At 28.6% G+C, this 17,315-nt stretch overlaps 2 protein-coding genes across 3 annotated transcripts; one reads left to right on the top strand and one right to left on the bottom strand.

Annotated features, from left to right (window-relative positions):
- Window positions 1–3,106: 3,106 nt before the first annotated feature.
- On the bottom strand, window positions 3,107–9,028 carry LOC100202639 (origin recognition complex subunit 1). Its single transcript, XM_065793471.1, has 3 exons — window positions 8,867–9,028; window positions 4,809–5,008; window positions 3,107–4,526 (listed from the first exon to the last, which is right to left on the bottom strand). Exons 1-3 carry the CDS (start codon window positions 8,906–8,908, stop codon window positions 3,140–3,142), a joined length of 1,629 nt encoding a protein of 542 aa, XP_065649543.1. The 5' UTR covers window positions 8,909–9,028; the 3' UTR covers window positions 3,107–3,139.
- Window positions 9,029–14,215: 5,187 nt separating this feature from the next.
- LOC136078216 (uncharacterized) lies at window positions 14,216–17,037 on the top strand. Of its 2 annotated transcripts, none has more exons than XM_065793472.1 (2): window positions 14,216–14,509; window positions 14,635–17,037. In XM_065793472.1, exon 2 carries the CDS (start codon window positions 15,307–15,309, stop codon window positions 16,882–16,884), a length of 1,578 nt encoding a protein of 525 aa, XP_065649544.1. In that variant the 5' UTR covers window positions 14,216–14,509; window positions 14,635–15,306; the 3' UTR covers window positions 16,885–17,037. The 2 variants fall into 2 exon arrangements, with proteins under 2 accessions (XP_065649544.1, XP_065649545.1); XM_065793473.1 differs by having other exon boundaries at window positions 14,216–14,433.
- Window positions 17,038–17,315: the final 278 nt, after the last annotated feature.

Raw genomic sequence — 17,315 nt, forward strand, 5'->3', positions numbered from 1 at the left:
ATGTCACAAAAAAGTATTTGTGATAAATATCCCGTGAAAAAATAGACCGTAGCAAGATTATGTTCCGAATATCGTTCTACGGGGAAGTTGGCAGGAGATAACAAAGATGGAAGACCGCGTTCCACCACTTCTAGAGAAGATTCTATGATTGTCAGATCCGTCAAGAAGGATCCCTGGATATCATCAGTCGAGATACAAAAGCAATTAGAGCTGCCTGTATCGGACCGAGCAATCAGACAATCAGAAGCCGGATTGTTTTCTTGACGCCCTGCAAAGAAACCGCTGATTTTATTAAAAAACCAGAAGAAAAGACTGTTTACTACATCTCATATTGACTGGAATGTTCAGAAATGGCGAACTGTCCTGTTCAGTGATGAATTGAAGTTCAACATCATTGGGAGCGATGGCATTTACCGTGTACGTTGACCGGCCGGAAAACACCTCGCTTTACGTTACTGCCATAAGACTGTGAAGCATGGTGGAGGCAATGTAATGGTCTGGGAGTGTTTTTCTGCTAACGGTCTAGGTCCAATACATCGAAACGATGGAATAATGGACCGTTTCATGTTTAAAAATATCCTGAAAGATGTTATGTTATCTCATGCTGAATGGAATATGCCAATAAAATGGGTTTTTCAGCAAGACAACGATCCGAAACACACTGCAAAAGTAGTCAAGCAGTGATTTCAAGACAACCACTTATCGATGATGGATTTGCCGCCTCAATCTCCGGATCTCAACCCTATCGAGAACCTGTGGGAGATCGCCAACCGCAGAATTAATCGTGAAGGTGTTCGTAATAAGGATCAACTGTTTGAACAAATCCAAAAGGTCTGGGCAGCGATTCCACAAAGTTTCATTGATCACCTGATTGAATCTATGCCTCGAAGATGCAAGGCTGTGATCGACAACAAAGGATTCGCCACGAAATATTGATAGCGAAATACAGCTTGGTCAACATTTTGTCGAGTTGTACTTGTTTTGTCTAGAAGGAAATCAACTTTTTTAATACTTTTGATTAATTTATTAATTTTCGTGTACAAATAATGAACTTCGTGATGAATAAAACTTGAAGAACTTTGTCTCTAAATAGTTACATAGTTATTTCTTTAAATTGAAAAAATGCAGCACTTTTATATCAAGAAACTAAATTAGCATTATTTGGTTGCACTCGTTTTGTCCGATACTCTCTCTCTCTCTATATATATATATATATATATATATATATATATATATATATATATATATATATATATATATATATATATATATATATATATATATATATATATATATATATATATATATTATATTGTATTGTATATATATATATATATATATATATATATATATATATATATATATATATATATATATATATATATATATATATATATATATATATATTATATTGTATTGTATATATATATATATATATATATATATATATATATATATATATATATATATATATATATATATATATATATATATATATATATATATATATATATATATATATATATATATATATATATATATATATATATACAATACAATATAATACAGAGTAACACATGTTTGCTGCTTATACATAGTACAAAGTAACACTAGTTTACAGTTAAATATATATATATATATATATATATATATATATATATATATATATATATATATATATATATATATATATATATATATATATATTAACTGGCAAGCAATGTTAAAAAATCTGAAAGCTACTAACAAAAATACTAGTAAAAGATTAAAAGTTTTAATTTACGCTTCTTCCTCCACATGAACTTCTTTGGCATAAACTTATTAATACCGCACAAAAGTGTGCTAAAATATCAATTTTACACTGGATGAAGAAGCTATGTTACCCATCAATTCAACCAAAACAATACTACGGAAGATGGATGTAGGTATTAAAAGACTTTAATACATTCATTTATAAATAATGCTATTTTGATTATTTTTTTGCTAAATATTTACATCTTTGCTATATAAATTTATCTAAAACAAAATGTGTTCAAAACATTAACTCTAAAAATCTCAGTTCCATAATGGAGTAACAGAACGCCCTCATCCGCTTATGTCTTCAATTATAATTATGCATTGGGAACAAAAATACCTTTTTAAAAATGTTTCACTTTATTATGATAATATACTTTAATATGATCAATAATTTAGGTTTTTAATAATTTTAAATTATAACATGACGTTGATATAACTTTTACCATTTATAAACAATTATTAAATATACCACAAGTAGTAAAAGCAAGAAGAATACTATTCTTGTTACGTTATCAACAACATATATTATAAATAGAGTCTTTTAAAACAAAAAGCTACATATAAAATATAATAATAATAAATCAGAAGACTTTATTAACCAAGCAAGTAGAAAACATTATATACTTGTATATAAATTCTAAATAAATAATAAAAATTCTAAAAAATTTGTAAAAAAAATAATAGAAGACGGTAAATTATGCTTTCGTTAGGAAATCGGCCAGCGGCTAGCTATTGATATTCGTAATAAAGACACTTTTCTTTATTTTTTATTGATTTGGCAATCAGGATCGCTAGTTACATTAGCTAGCAACCTTCTAGCGACAACTCGTAACGATAAATACTGCAATTTAGCCGCGAGGATCGTTAGCTAGAAAACCTGGCAAAAATTCGCATTCTGTTTTACAGACAGTCTTGTATTATTCTTAGCTACAATAATGTAATTGTAATAGTAGCGCAAGCTAAAAAGCTGTGGTGTGTATACACACCACAGCTTTTTATCGACTACCCATTGATTTTTTTATCTTACGATATCGACCACCCATAGATTTATAATTACGTTTATCGAACTTTTTAAAAACGTTAAAAACAAAATAAAACAATAATGAGCAAAAAAAAATTACTTAAAAAATTGCACTAAATCTAGCTAGCCGTTAGCTCATTTCCCACCGGTTTAAAGCGTTGTTCGAAGTATAACAAGCTATTAAATTATATATATATATATATATATATATATATATATATATATATATATATATATATATATATATATATATATATATATATATATGTGAAAGTTATATTTATTGTTGTATACATACATACTTTCTCTATAATATTTCTGTTACATTTTTTTTAAAAGGTTAATGTTAGGGAACATACTTTCTTTTAAACTGTTTGAACCAAATTCGTTACTTTCATTCAACTTTGTCGAATCAGTAGTTGTTGTTTTATTATTTTTACTCGGATTTTCTTTATATAATAAGTTGTTTTTTGATCGATTCTCAGTTGAATTTTTGGCTTCATGTTCCCCTTTTTTTTTAATGTGAATCGTTTCATCTTTGGTTATTTGACACTGCTCCTTTGTTATCTGTAAGTTATGTGTGTGTCTTTTTTCAAAAGCTGTGTCCGGTCCGTTAGACGCAACATTTTTATTGCTATGTGCCATAATTTTATCACAATCATTATTAAAGTGTAGACATTGCTTTTGTAAATTATAAATTTTATTATCTTGCTTGTTATTTATTTTAAGAGGTATATGAGAGTCTGCATAAATGTTGGGATTTCTTTCTTGATGATTTTTTACCATATTTGATATGCGGTAACTAAATAAGTCCAGCTGTTTGTTTAAAATTTTAATTTTCTTTTTCGCATTTATGTACTTCATTTTCTGAGAGCTATAAGAAGCTTTGAATCGAGCTAATTCATTTGCAATGCAATATGATTCATCATCACATTGATTAAATTGCTTTGGTTGGCTCTCTTTGTATGTTAAGATATTTTCTACTTTTGTATTGCAGAACTTTGATGATATGTTTGTATTCAGCGAACTTTCAAGTTGTTCCTCTAATTTTTTACAATCACTCTTTAAAGATTCGACTTCAGCTTCCAACATAACACAACGTTGCCTAGTGTAATCTAACTCCTCAGTTAACTGTTGAAAATTTGATGGATTACAGCAGTTTTCATTGCACTGTGGGATTAATTGGATAGTTTGTTGGTATTTAAATGGACTGGTTGACACAGTATCAGCAGTTTCTTTTTGTAACAACGGCGGCAGTATGTAAGTGACACTTCTATCAAAGTTTGTTGTTTTATCTCCTAATGATCTACGCGCACCATTCAGCACTTGTAACTTTGATTCAATTAAATCCGGAATAAGTCTTAATACTAAATCGTTTTCAGTTTTTCTCATAGGTAAGTTGATATTGAGAAATTTCAAACTTTGCTTCGTGAGTGTTTTTTTGTTAAAATTGTTGTTCTGAAGTAAATGTTCCCATCTTGTCAGATACTTATCAAGAGGTTTACGGTTTTCCTCGGCATCAATTAATGCATTTTCTATATAGAGATAATCACATAGCGGAGTATAAATATGTTCACGAAAGCCTCTCAAAAGAAGGAAAGACTTTTTACAATAGCACTCAAACCTTTCCAACGCGTCCGTTATATTATCCTTATGTTCTAATTTAGGTTGGTTTTGTATATCCCAAGAGCGAAGATGACGTACTTGTCTGTTGCAATAGTTTGTTTGTTAAAAAAAAACACAATTTTGGAAATTTCAACAAAAAAATGAAAATAATAAAATCATTTTTCAATTAGTAAACTTAAAGAAAAGTCATGTATGACAAAAGAAAAACAATTTTCAAAAAAAGAAAAACAAGAAAAAAAATTTTCAATCAATCAATGTAATGTACTTTTTAAAAAGAATATTAAAAATTTTTAATCTAAAGCTCATTATTTAAGACTAATTTATAAAGATAATTAAGAGAAATAACAAAAATTTAAAATATTACTCTCTCGAAACTACTGGTCCAAAATTTTTGTGATTCCAAAAAGCCCATCGTTGGGTAACTTTTTTTAATCTTTTGTAGAGTTGTTCAACCAACCCATTTTTCTCTTCAATGAAATTTTGAATTTCTTGTTCAAATAGTGAAAACTGTTTTAAAAGCCAAAGCTTGCGATCTTGTTTTGATAAACTCGAAAATAATACTCTCTAATTACAAAAATAAATAACAAGTTAACACAAGTTTACTATAAAACTAACATAACTACAAAATCATTAAGTGTGTTAATAAACCAAACAGTGTTTTTGTTGGTATAACAGCCACATTGCGTGATCACATTGCGGATTTTACTCTCATCTCCTAATACCTAGACCATGGTAGTATTATCACCGTGTATAACATTATCCTTGATATTACTACCGTGGTTCAATACCTTTTTTAAATATGACAGGCCATGTTATTACCAAACTTTATTCTAAAAGAATCAGTATTCAATAAGCCACGAGGAATCAGTAGTAGTCGTAGCGCACCGGTTAGAATGCTAACTTAATTATAATATCCGAGGTTCTTATCTAATCTAATCTGTCGTAGCGCACTGGTTAGAATCTAATCAGTCGTAAGTCGTAAGTTGTAAGTCACAAGTTGTAAGTTGTAAGTCGGAAATCGGAATTCGTAAAATCGTAAAGTCATAAAGTCATAAAGTCGTTAAGTCGTAAAGCCGTAATTATGTCGTAAAGAACCTGACCAGTCGTAGGGCACTGGTTAAAACCCTAACTTAATAATTATAATACCTGCTTCAGTTGTAAAAGCAACATTGTGAGAAAGATAACGAAATTTTCCTCATTGAATACTTTATTGAATGCTTTTTGACGAACCTATAAAGTCTTCTTGAAGCAATTTAACAACCAGAAAGAAAATAAAATCCGAAAATAGATTAAACATAGTAAAACTCAGAAGAATATAAAGCATTAAACTTTGTGTAAGGCCGATGAAGGAAGAGGGGAGGAGGGTGACAACGTAGACCTTTTAACGAAGTGAGTCGTCAAATGTAGACCTTGTTGACTAGTGAGTTGGGTCTCTTCTTCCAAAAAAATGTTACTTTACTGGAATACAACAAATTCGTGATGCAAGTGCTAGAATACTAGTAAGAAAACTAAAACGAATTTATCAAAAGGAAATCTTTTATATCATGATATAATACTACGCAATTTTATTTTTTCCTTGTGACTACTGATACATAAGTCCTTACTATAATACAAACTGATAATTTCTAAATCACAAATCAAAAAAACATATGATTAACTGTTTTCCCTTATGGTTTCAACCTTACTGGGTGAAAAAATAAAATAAAATCTGGTTTTGATTATTGTTAGTGTCTAATATTAATTTGATTTTGCCAAAATTTAAGTGTTAATTGACCAACAATAGAAATGATAAAAATATCAAGAACATCCTGAGTTCAAATACCCAGATGTGCTGTACCCAGAATACACTTCTGTACTTAATCCAACTCTGTTAATGGTTAAAATGTCACATCTGACATTTACGATTATTTTTACGTCTCGTAAAAATAATCGTAAATCGTAAAAAGTCGTAATCGTAAAAAATTGTAAAAATAATCGTAATCGTTAAAAGTCTCCGAAAACAAAAAACTTTTTTGATATGCTTCTTAAATTTAATGTCTAGTCAGCAATTAATAAGCCAACACGAGTGTCAAAAACCTCGGCAACGGCAATTGACAATATTTTAATTAATAATTACCTGGAAATGGAATTTGAAAGCGGGATATTTATGACTGATATTAGCGATCACTTTCCAATATTTATATAAGTAAGAAATTTCAAAGCCATGTCTGATTGTGAACCAAAAGTTATAAATTTGAAAACACGCAATCTTAAAACAAGTAATACAAATGAATTATCGATTAGACTAAAACAAGAAACGTGGTCCAACGTGTATAGATGTCATGACACTAACGAAGCTTTTAATAATTTTTTAGATATATTCTTAGATTGCTTTAATGAAACCTGTCCTTAAGAGAACATACAAATTAAGACAAAAGCAGTTGACAATCCGTGGATGGATAAATCACTGATAAAATGCTCAAAAAAGAAGCAAAAACTCTATAATAAATTTTTAAAAATTAAAACACTGAAAATGAGATAAACTACAAAAATTATAAATATTTTTACCAAAATCTTATCAAAAAGGCTAAAAATAAATACTACAGAAATCAAATCATTAAATGCAAATCTGATAATAAGAAAACGTGGTCCATCATTAATGAGATAATGGGAAGGAGAAAAATAAATTTAACTTCTTTACCAAAAAGAATTAATATTAACAACACTGACATATTCTGTAAAAAAAAAATCTCGGAAGAATTTAAAAAATATTTTATGAATATTGGTCCTAACCTCGCTAATAAAATAAGTCCAACATCTGATTCATTTAAAAACTACCTAAAACCCGCAAATAACGCTACCATGTATGATAATGAATTCAGCTATAAAGAATTCGAAGAAGCCTTTTCCTCTTTAAAAAAAAGAAAGCACCATAGTTTGATGAAATAACTAGCGATTTAGTTAACTTCAATAAAATCAGTCTAAGCAGACCTCTGATCCATATACTTAAGCTATCTATAATATCGGGGATTATCCCTGATGTACCTAAATTAGCAAAAGTAATTCCTATTTTTAAATGCAATGAACATTCAGACATAACCAATTATAGACCTATATCAATACTTTCTGTATTTTCAAAACTTTTCGAACGTGTAATTCATAATAGAGTCTATAACCACCTCACTAAAAACATATTATTTTTGCCCAAACCAGCTTGGATTTCAAAAAAACCTCTCAACAGAGCATGCAATCATTAAATTAGTTAATCAAATAACTGATGGTTTTAAACAAAACAAGTTTACTCTAGGAGTATTTATTGACTTATCAAAAGCTTTTGACACAGTTGACCATTGCATCCTATTAGATAAACTAAAGCACTATGGTATAATTAATAAAACTTACAATTGGATTAAAAGTTATCTTACCAATAGAAAACAATACGTGTGTAATATACAATCTGGAGTTTTAAATGTTTTATGTGGAGTCCCCCAAGGATCTATCCTTGTTTCACTTCTATTTTTAATTTATACAAATGATTTTTGCAATGCATCTTTAAAATTTAATTCAGTCATGTTTGCTGATGATACAAATATATTTCTTACTAACAATGATATCAAGAAATTATCTTTATAAAAATATGTCCGTAGAAACAAAGAAGAAATGTCTTCTTTGTTTCTACGGACATATTTTTATTTTTTCTTGTATATATATGTTGAATATTCATTGTTAAACAGAAAAAAAAAAAAAAAACAGGACTTTTTCTTGTTGTGCTAAGTTGGTAATGTAAATTGTGTAAGGTAGCTATGTAAAAAATTGCGGTGATTGGAGACTGGGAACAACAAATACTCTAAAACGTTGGCCCCCTCACCCAGCCCCAAATAGGAGGGCAATGAGTCAAATGTGCTATTTTTTTTTAATCTTAAACTTAATTTATATTCATCAACGAATTTCAAATTTGATTCAATAATCTCTTGTTCGGCTTTTATGAGTTTATAAAGTTTACACCCCCTCAAATTGAGGGGGGGCTGTAAACTTTATATGGTCATAAAAGCCGAACAACAAGAGATTATTGAATCAAATTTGAAATTCGTCGACGAATTTTTTGCATAGCATCCTCACTCCTCATACATATGAAGATATTCAAGTATGGAGTTTTCTTCATATTTCAAAGTTGCTTAGCACAAACATCAAAAAAAGTTGTCTACGGCCTTGCACTATCGCTAATTGCCTTAGTTTTCGGCGCACCATCAATCTTGTGCGCTAATGTTAGGATATGTAAAGAGTTAATTTTAACAGGTAAAAATATGCTTTGAAGTAATACTTCATCAAAGATTGATAGAACATATAATATAAATAGTAATAATTTTGTCTTAAAACAAATTTACACTGAAAAATATTTTTAATTTATGCATTTTAACTGAGAATAAAAGTATACCTCCTTACATTGTAGGGTTTAAAAAGGAATTTGTCTTTCATGGTTTCCATAGGGTTGCATCTTTGCAATAAACATAAAAAGTTCTACATTACTTTTCCTCTTTCTCTCTCATTGTTATAAGATAATTAGATATAAAAGTTTTGATAAGACAAATGTTTTTGAATTCTTTACGTTTTTATTCTTTTTTTACTATAGCACCCCAGTGACTGAGTAAACATCTGTTTTTATTATCTTTTTTTCCATTTTATTGGTTCGATATTTTTTTTTTTCATTTTGCAACATTGAATAAATCATATTATTAGAGCCACATTTAAAAATAAGGGGTTACAAAAATCATTATTCTGTGCAAATATTCAATGCAACAAAGATGGCCATCTGCGATTAAAATCAAGTAAGTTCACCTTTATTCATATTATAAAAACAATAAATTTTAGTGTTGTAAACAACATCAGTTCTTGGTTGTGTTGTTAAAATGTACATTAAACTTTTTTGTTTTTATTTTAAAACTTATAATTTTTGTTTATTAATAAAATTCCGAACCTTTTTAATTATTTACTAATGTCTTAAAAACTCCAAAGATTTATATTTGTTCATTATTTAAAAGTAAATTTTGGGTTATTTACTTTCGAACTAAAAACGCGAATTGCAAAAAAAAAAAATTTAATGCTTTTAGATAAAATTTTAGAAATATTTTAATGGAACAAAATAAAATATTCAAATATTTTGTATAATATTGCATTCTGCTTCTTTTGATTAAATTTTTCTATTTCGTTCCATTAAAATATTTCGTTTCTATTGTTTTTATTTAATAAAATTAAAATATTATTTTGTTGATATAACTTTAGAAAAAGTAAAAAACATCTGACAAAAAACAGGTGTTTTTTTTTTTTTAAAGTATTCGATAAGTATCGATCGTGTTTTCGTTTTTTATCACTAAATAGTTGTATAAATCAATAGATTTTATAGAAGACATCCTCCTACAAAATAAAATTAAAAAAAAATCCTCCTAAAATCAACTTATATTAAACGAATAGCACATTTTACGCTAAAAGTTAAATATTCCTGAGTTATAACAGTAAAGTAAAAAAAAAATACAAATGGATTTGAAGATACGCATTTTATAAGATAAAAAAAAGCATATCATCACTTTTTGCGTTTATAAACCCCCGTTTTCAACAGAATTTTTCCAATAGTTTTAAAACTATTTTTTATTTAAAAAAATATAGCGAAAATGTACCTAAATTTAGGTACATTTTCGCTATTTTTTTTTAAACACATTTTTTTGAACACATTTTTTTTTAAAAGACTTTAAAGGTTATTTTTTTTTTAAACAAAAAATTTCATTTGATAAAATTAGTAATTTTTTTTTAAATCATCCTTTGAGTCCCAGGGTGACTCAAAGGATGACTTTTTTTGAGTCCCAGGGTGACACAGTTTAGAAAATTAAATTAATATAATAGAACTCTTCAACAATGTTAGGTCCAAGCGGAACCTCAAGAAGTTATCTTAAAAAAAAAAGTAAAGTTATTAAATTACTAAAAAAACAACGATAAGGCTATAAATAAACACTAGATAATCGGTATCTAGTCTTGATTTATCATCTGGTATCTGTGCGATACCTTACAATATCGATATTGAGATCACGCGATACTGTTATTGAAAGTATCGGTTATGTTGGTACCGTTTGATACCGATAGTATTATTTGGTATTGCAGCCAGGGTTGGACTTGCACTAGGAGGCCCGGGGAGACATAGATGGGGCCCTTATAGGTAGCAAAAAATTTAGCAAAAATACGTTAAACCCTTAATCACAGAGTTTTTTATTTAAAAGGGTATAGGAAAATAAAAATTGATGTTTATTTACAATAATTAGTTATTATTAATTTGTATTTTTGTGTGTTTTATTTGTGTATCTTGATTTATAGAGAGGCCCAGGACCTTTAGACATAGAAGGGGTCCGGGGGGAAATACCCCAACCTCCCTCGCCAGTCAGACCCTGATTGCAGCTCGGGTCTTCACAAGAACTTGTACTCTATTTTTATAAACAATTAGTAATTTGAAATAGTAAGTTTAGATAATAACTGATTTGTAGGGGAGATTGGGAAGAAGTAGGACATTAAAAAATATTTGTAGAATAATTTTAACATCATTCTCAACATTTTTTATCTAACTTTACCAAACAAGTTTTAATAAATAAAGCATCATTTCAATGATTCCATCGCCTAAGATTGACAGCAGGTTATTATAAAGTATAAACTTTACGATGTACTATTTTTGATTTTGAGGAACTGTGCTATTGGGGTAAAGTGGGAAAGCCATGGGGTGAAATGAAACAAGATACTAGCAAATTGACAACATTATACCAAAAGTAGTTAATTGAAAACTATTAAATTCGTAAACCACGTAATCTTCACCAAAATGTATATATTTTTTTAAATTTTATTTAGGTGCCCCCAAGAATTTCTTATGGTCTTCTCACAGAGCACCGCGGATGACCATTTAATTGGAAGTTTACGCCTCCTTCCTAATCGATGTCGCAAAACTTGCCCAGAGGTGGGGTTTGAACCATGGAATCTTTTGTTTCTGAGACAAGTGCAATATTTAAGAGATTTCCACAAAATATTTACACAAAAGGGGTATGAGAGAAATAGGAGATTAATTAATTTTCTTTGTCCCACTTCACCTCTCGAAAAATCGTTTTTTTTGAAGTACTTTTCAAAAATGTGGTTTTTATCACATGCAGGAAGACAAAACTATATTTGCTAAATAGAGGGGGCAAATCTCATTGTTTATTTTAGATAACGTCAATTAGGGACCTTTCCTAATTAGATGAGATGTCTCATTTTCCCCCTTTATAATTAACTCTTATAGTATAATAAACTACTCAAGGATTGTGTGGTATGTATCACATTATATTTATAATTTAGTGTTTCAAATAGTATCGCAACGTTAATTTAATTAATTGTGTGGTATCGCTTCCGTAATTTGGATTGTTATCCGTTGTTTTAATTTAATTAGTTGTATGGTATTGCTTCTAAATTTTATTTTCTTATCTGGTATTATTACTTCGATTAAATCTCGCATGGTATCGAGGTGCTTTCTGGTATAGTCTTTCGTTCTGTGTTCAACATTCAACAACTAAAGTAAACGAATCATCATTCGTTATGCCTCTTATAACATTGTTAACCAAACTTCTAAAATGAAATCTTACTTGTATTTTGTTAATAATAAATCCAAAGATCGCTTTTTAATTTTTTTTCCTAATCGTGACTATATTTAATACAATGCGATTCTTTTTATAATCGGTATCGTGTGGTATGGAACCGATACTGATGGTGACCTTATTACTATATAGGCGATATCACAAAATACGTGGCCATCCTTCTCGGTATTGACTTACAAGACACCGATTATCTAGTGTCTAGTTTTAACTAATATTAATATGATTGTTTCGTTTAATGCGATTGTTTTGCTTAACAAGATAGTTTCATTTAAATGCGTTTCATAAATTTAATTTTGTAGTTATTATTTTTTATTTCTAAGGAAAAAATACAGTTGCTTTTCTTTGACCTAAAACAATGACTTGAAAAATGGTTGATTATCCTGTTTTTAAGCAGTCAAAATAGTTTTCAGGCGTTGAGCTGCCTACCTATGCTGATGTCATAAAATATTCTTTATGGGTGAAACATTATGCTAATTGTTTCTACCATGGTGCATCAGTTATTTGCAAACGTTGGTTGGTTGCGACGTTTTATTAAATATTAATTTATCGAACTGTTTTAAATATTAAGTTTTTTCAAAAAAAAGAAAAAAAAGTTAGAAGGGGTTTACTTATACGTAGCCATAGTGAATATACAATAAAAACAATTAAAAAGATAAATACGTAGTTATTATTCAAAGTATTTAAATATAACATCAGTAGATAGAATAAGATTTTTAATAGGATATATTAGATATAAGAAAATAAGGTATAACCATGGCTTACCTAAAGTACTTAAAGTACATTCCGCATTTTTGCCGAAAAAATAGAAGGCTATTAAAAAAAAAAAAACGCCATAAAATCAAAACAAACAAACAATTAAAAAACATTTTTATTCTTGCAACTACTTTTTGTTTAGCAAGAAATAAATTATTTTCAAACTTTTTTTTCGATAGAAACAAATTTTTATTTAATTAAAATTGAATTTGCCCAAAGAACGTAGTATTGTTTATATATTTTGTTATTCCACATTAATAAAAACATCTTAGGTTAACTTTATATTTATATTAACTCTAAAAAAAGAAAACACTATAAACTAACTATAATATCGACACAATTTTCATCAGTAATTACTTTTTTTAATAATAAAAAATATATATGTTATGTATAAAAAATATTACTGTAATATATTACTGGTTTGTTAGAGATTTATTTTGATATCACCATTCTTTAAATAAACTTTTAATTTTAATAACTTATTCAGAGCACAAAATTTAAAGTAACCAAAAGTTAATGCAACTCATCTACTGATGCTGTCCGAACTTACGGAACACAATTATAATTGCAACTTAAAAGATCTTTAATTAAAAAGAACTATTTAACTACTGGGCAATTCCACGTGAAAACATCCAGGGCATGCAACCCTAAGTCTCAGAATTTGCTGATTTTTGCACCACTCAAAGATTTTAATAAGTTATGAACATCCCCAAAATTTTATCATCTAACTCCAACCCGTTCCAAAAATATAGCTATTTTAACTTTGACATGAACCATCAAAAATCCGCCATTTTGTAAAATGGTTTTGGACAGTCTCTGTTAGATGTGAGTTGGAAAGCTGAAAATTTGTACCTATACATATTTTGGGCCAAGGAATCCAATGAAATAACTTAAAATATTTAAAAAAGAGCATAACACCTAAAATTAAAACGTTTATCACAATTGCACTGGGGCGAGTCCAATCACAAAAATGCCGATGTAGCTCGATTTTCTTTTTTTTTTTTTTTTTAGAAGTTATCCTGAATAGTTAAGTTATAGTTATTAAAAAGAATTGTAGAGTGGTCTTTTCTAAAACAGAAATAAAAACATGGTCAAATCTACTTAAATTTATTACTTAAAAGACAGTTATTTTGATAAATCAAAAGAGATAAAAAAAGGTGGTAATTGACAGTTTTGTAGCTGAAACAGTTTTGGTTCTATCCAACTGTTCAATTAGTTATTTTTGACTTGTTGTTTCTGTTTCCTTAGTAGTTTTATAATTTTTTAGGAATTTAAATTTAGGAATGTTTATAAATATGAATGTTCATTAATGACGTAAACTTTTCTAATCCTGAACAACCTTGACCACATGCATGAATTGAATAAATTATAATTTTTTTTTAGGAATAATAAATAATAGAATATTGATAAAATGGAATCTTGTGGATTCGGAAAAGCTTAAAATGATGACTGCCACAAAATATATTTTGTACGAAAAAAGGTTTTAAAGATTTTTGTAATCTAGAAAAAGATTTTCAAGATACTTATATTTGGAGGTCTGGCTTGCTTGAGACTACATTATACAAAGAGATAAAGACTATTTGTTATCATCATGAGCAGGTTTTAGGCCCAATATTTCTATTAAAGAATGATAAGTGTTGCGATGTTTTAAAAAGACACAAAAAGAATGTTAAAGGTGTATATATATATATATATATATATATATATATATATATATATATATATATATATATATATATATTCTAATATTTACATTTAGAAGCAGAGAATGTTTATTAAAAATTAATGATTTTATTTTAGGTCAAACACCCATATCTCTTGAATTGGCTCGTAATCTTAAATCTAAAAATCTAGACTGTATACCAGGATGGAAATTTTGCCGCTCATGTGTTAAATTTCTTTCAAAGTGTGATAAAGTTTCTGATGATGCAATGGAGTGTGAAATTGATGGTGATGTAGCATTTGTCAACGATGATAAACAACATTTAGACAACTCTTTAATATTAATTGGAGTCTCACCAATTAAAGTTCATGGTGTCGCAAAGCATCAACGAGTTGTAACAGCAAAACAAAAATTAGCCAAAGCCTACACAAAAATGGAAGAAGGAGTAGCAATGGCTTATGGATTAAATATAGATAACTTTAGTGTAGCTTCAACTTTTTCCTGTCATGATACAGATAAAAAAAAAAGCAAATGATCTTGATCAATTGACAACTTTAATGAAAGAAAAACTTAAAGTTGAGCCATTAAAAAGAAAAATTCAAATATTAACTCTTACACCTGAATCTTGGTCTAGAAAATATGCTTCAGAATACTTTGAAGTTTCTGAACATCTTATACAACGTGCTAGGAAACTTAAAAGTGAAAATGGGATTCTTGCTATACCTGATAAAAAAATAGGCCATAATATACCTGACTTTCTTACAGCTTTGGTTTAAGATTTTTTTCAACAAGATGAATATTCTAGAATTATGCCTGGTAAAAAAGATTGTGTTAAAGTTAAAGGTGGTCCTCCACAACAAAAAAGATTATTGATGTGCAACCTTCATGAACTTTATATTGATTTTAAAAGTAAATACCCTAATTTTAAAATCGGATTTTCAAAGTTTTGTAGTTTGCGTCCAAAATGGTGTATTAGTGTGGGACCAAGCGGTACACACTGTGTATGTGTTTGTATTCACCATCAAAACTCAATACTGCTTGTAAATGCTATCCAATGGAATGTTACATACAAAGATTTAATGTCAAAATTAGTATGTGACACAAGCAATAATGAATGCATGTTTCATAGATGTGCCAAATGTCCAGGTTTTGATAACTTAAAGGAATTTTTAGATGAGAAATTAAGTGAAATTGACGAAGAAGAAGAAATTCAATTTAATCAATGGGAAAGTACTGATAGATCACAATTAGTTACTCAGACAGCTAGCTTATTTGAATATAAAGAACTAGTTGTTTCTCACATTAATCAACTAACTTCACATTCATATATTGCTAAATGCCAAATGCGCTATTTGAAAGAGCTTAAAAATAGTTTAGGTAAAAATGAATGTATTATACTGGCAGATTTTGCTGAGAACTATCAATTTGTAATACAGGATGAAATACAAAGTTACCATTGGAATAAACAACAATGTACATTACATCCAGTTGTTATATATTTTAAGGAAATTTTTAAACCAAATATTCAGCATAAGTCGTTCTGTTTTTTAAGTGATGACAATGACCATGATACATGCTTTGTGTATGAATTTCAAAAGAAAATTGTAGAGTACATTAAAGAATATTTAGTGGATATTAATAAAATTTATTATTTTTCAGATGGATGTTCTGCTCATTATAAAAATTATAAAAACTTTATAAATCTATGCCACCATAAGGAAGATTTCGAGATTACAGCTGAATGGGTATTTTTTGCAACCAGCCATGGAAAATCCCCTTGTGACGGCATAGGTGGTACCATTAAAAGGACAACAGCAAGAGCAAGTTTACAAAGACCATTGGAGAACCAAATATTGACAGTTGATGATATGCTTGAGTTTTGCATCCCCAATATAAACACAATCATATTTTATAAAATTACCAAAGAAACAGTATCAGCAAGGCGACAGCAACTAAAGGAGCAATTTGAAACAGGAAAAACTGTTCCAGGGACCAGAAGTTACCACCATTACATACCCATTTCAAATTTTGAAATTAGTTTTAAACGAACAAGCGAGCATCAAGGTGTAGACAGATTTATACTGTCAAAAGCAGCAATGTCTGATGCTGTAATTGTAACAAAACTAAATAATTTTGTTGCATGCAAGTACAATTTCTTTTGGTGGGTAGGCATGGTTACAGAGATAGATATTACAACAAATGATATTCAAATGAAGTTTATGCACCCTCACGGGCCTTTTCAAAGCTTTATTTGGCCACAGAGAGATGATATCTGTTGGGTACCATTGTCGAGTTTAATTGTAGTAATCAATGTCCCAACAACAAAATCAGGGCGAACATATAACATTGATGTGATTGATTATAACACTATAACTAATAAATTTTAATTTTTTTAGTTTTTAGTTATTAAATATTCATATTACTTTTATTTCTTGACCTTCTTTTCAAGTGCTCTATTTGTCTTAGAGTTTTTATTTCTTTTCAAGTTTTTGTCTTTGTTTGATAAAAATGAAAATAATGTTTTATAATTAATACATTTAAGTATATTTGACGATGTTTTTATTTCTGTTTTAGTTAAGACCACAATCAGATACTTTGTAATAACTCCAACTAGACTATTCAATACAACTTCTAAAAAAAAAAATATTTTGCAACATACAACTTTATTGATATAATTCTCCCCCTTTTTAAACTTTAATTTTTTAGGATCAGATTTTAAAAAATTACAAAGGAAACAGAAACAACAAGTCAACAACAACTACATGAACAGTTGGATATAGTCAAAACTGTTTCAGTTACAAAACTGTCAAGTTACCAC

This window comes from Hydra vulgaris, chromosome 03 (genome assembly GCF_038396675.1).
Source record: "Hydra vulgaris chromosome 03, alternate assembly HydraT2T_AEP".
NCBI classification, from domain to species: domain Eukaryota; kingdom Metazoa; phylum Cnidaria; class Hydrozoa; order Anthoathecata; family Hydridae; genus Hydra; species Hydra vulgaris.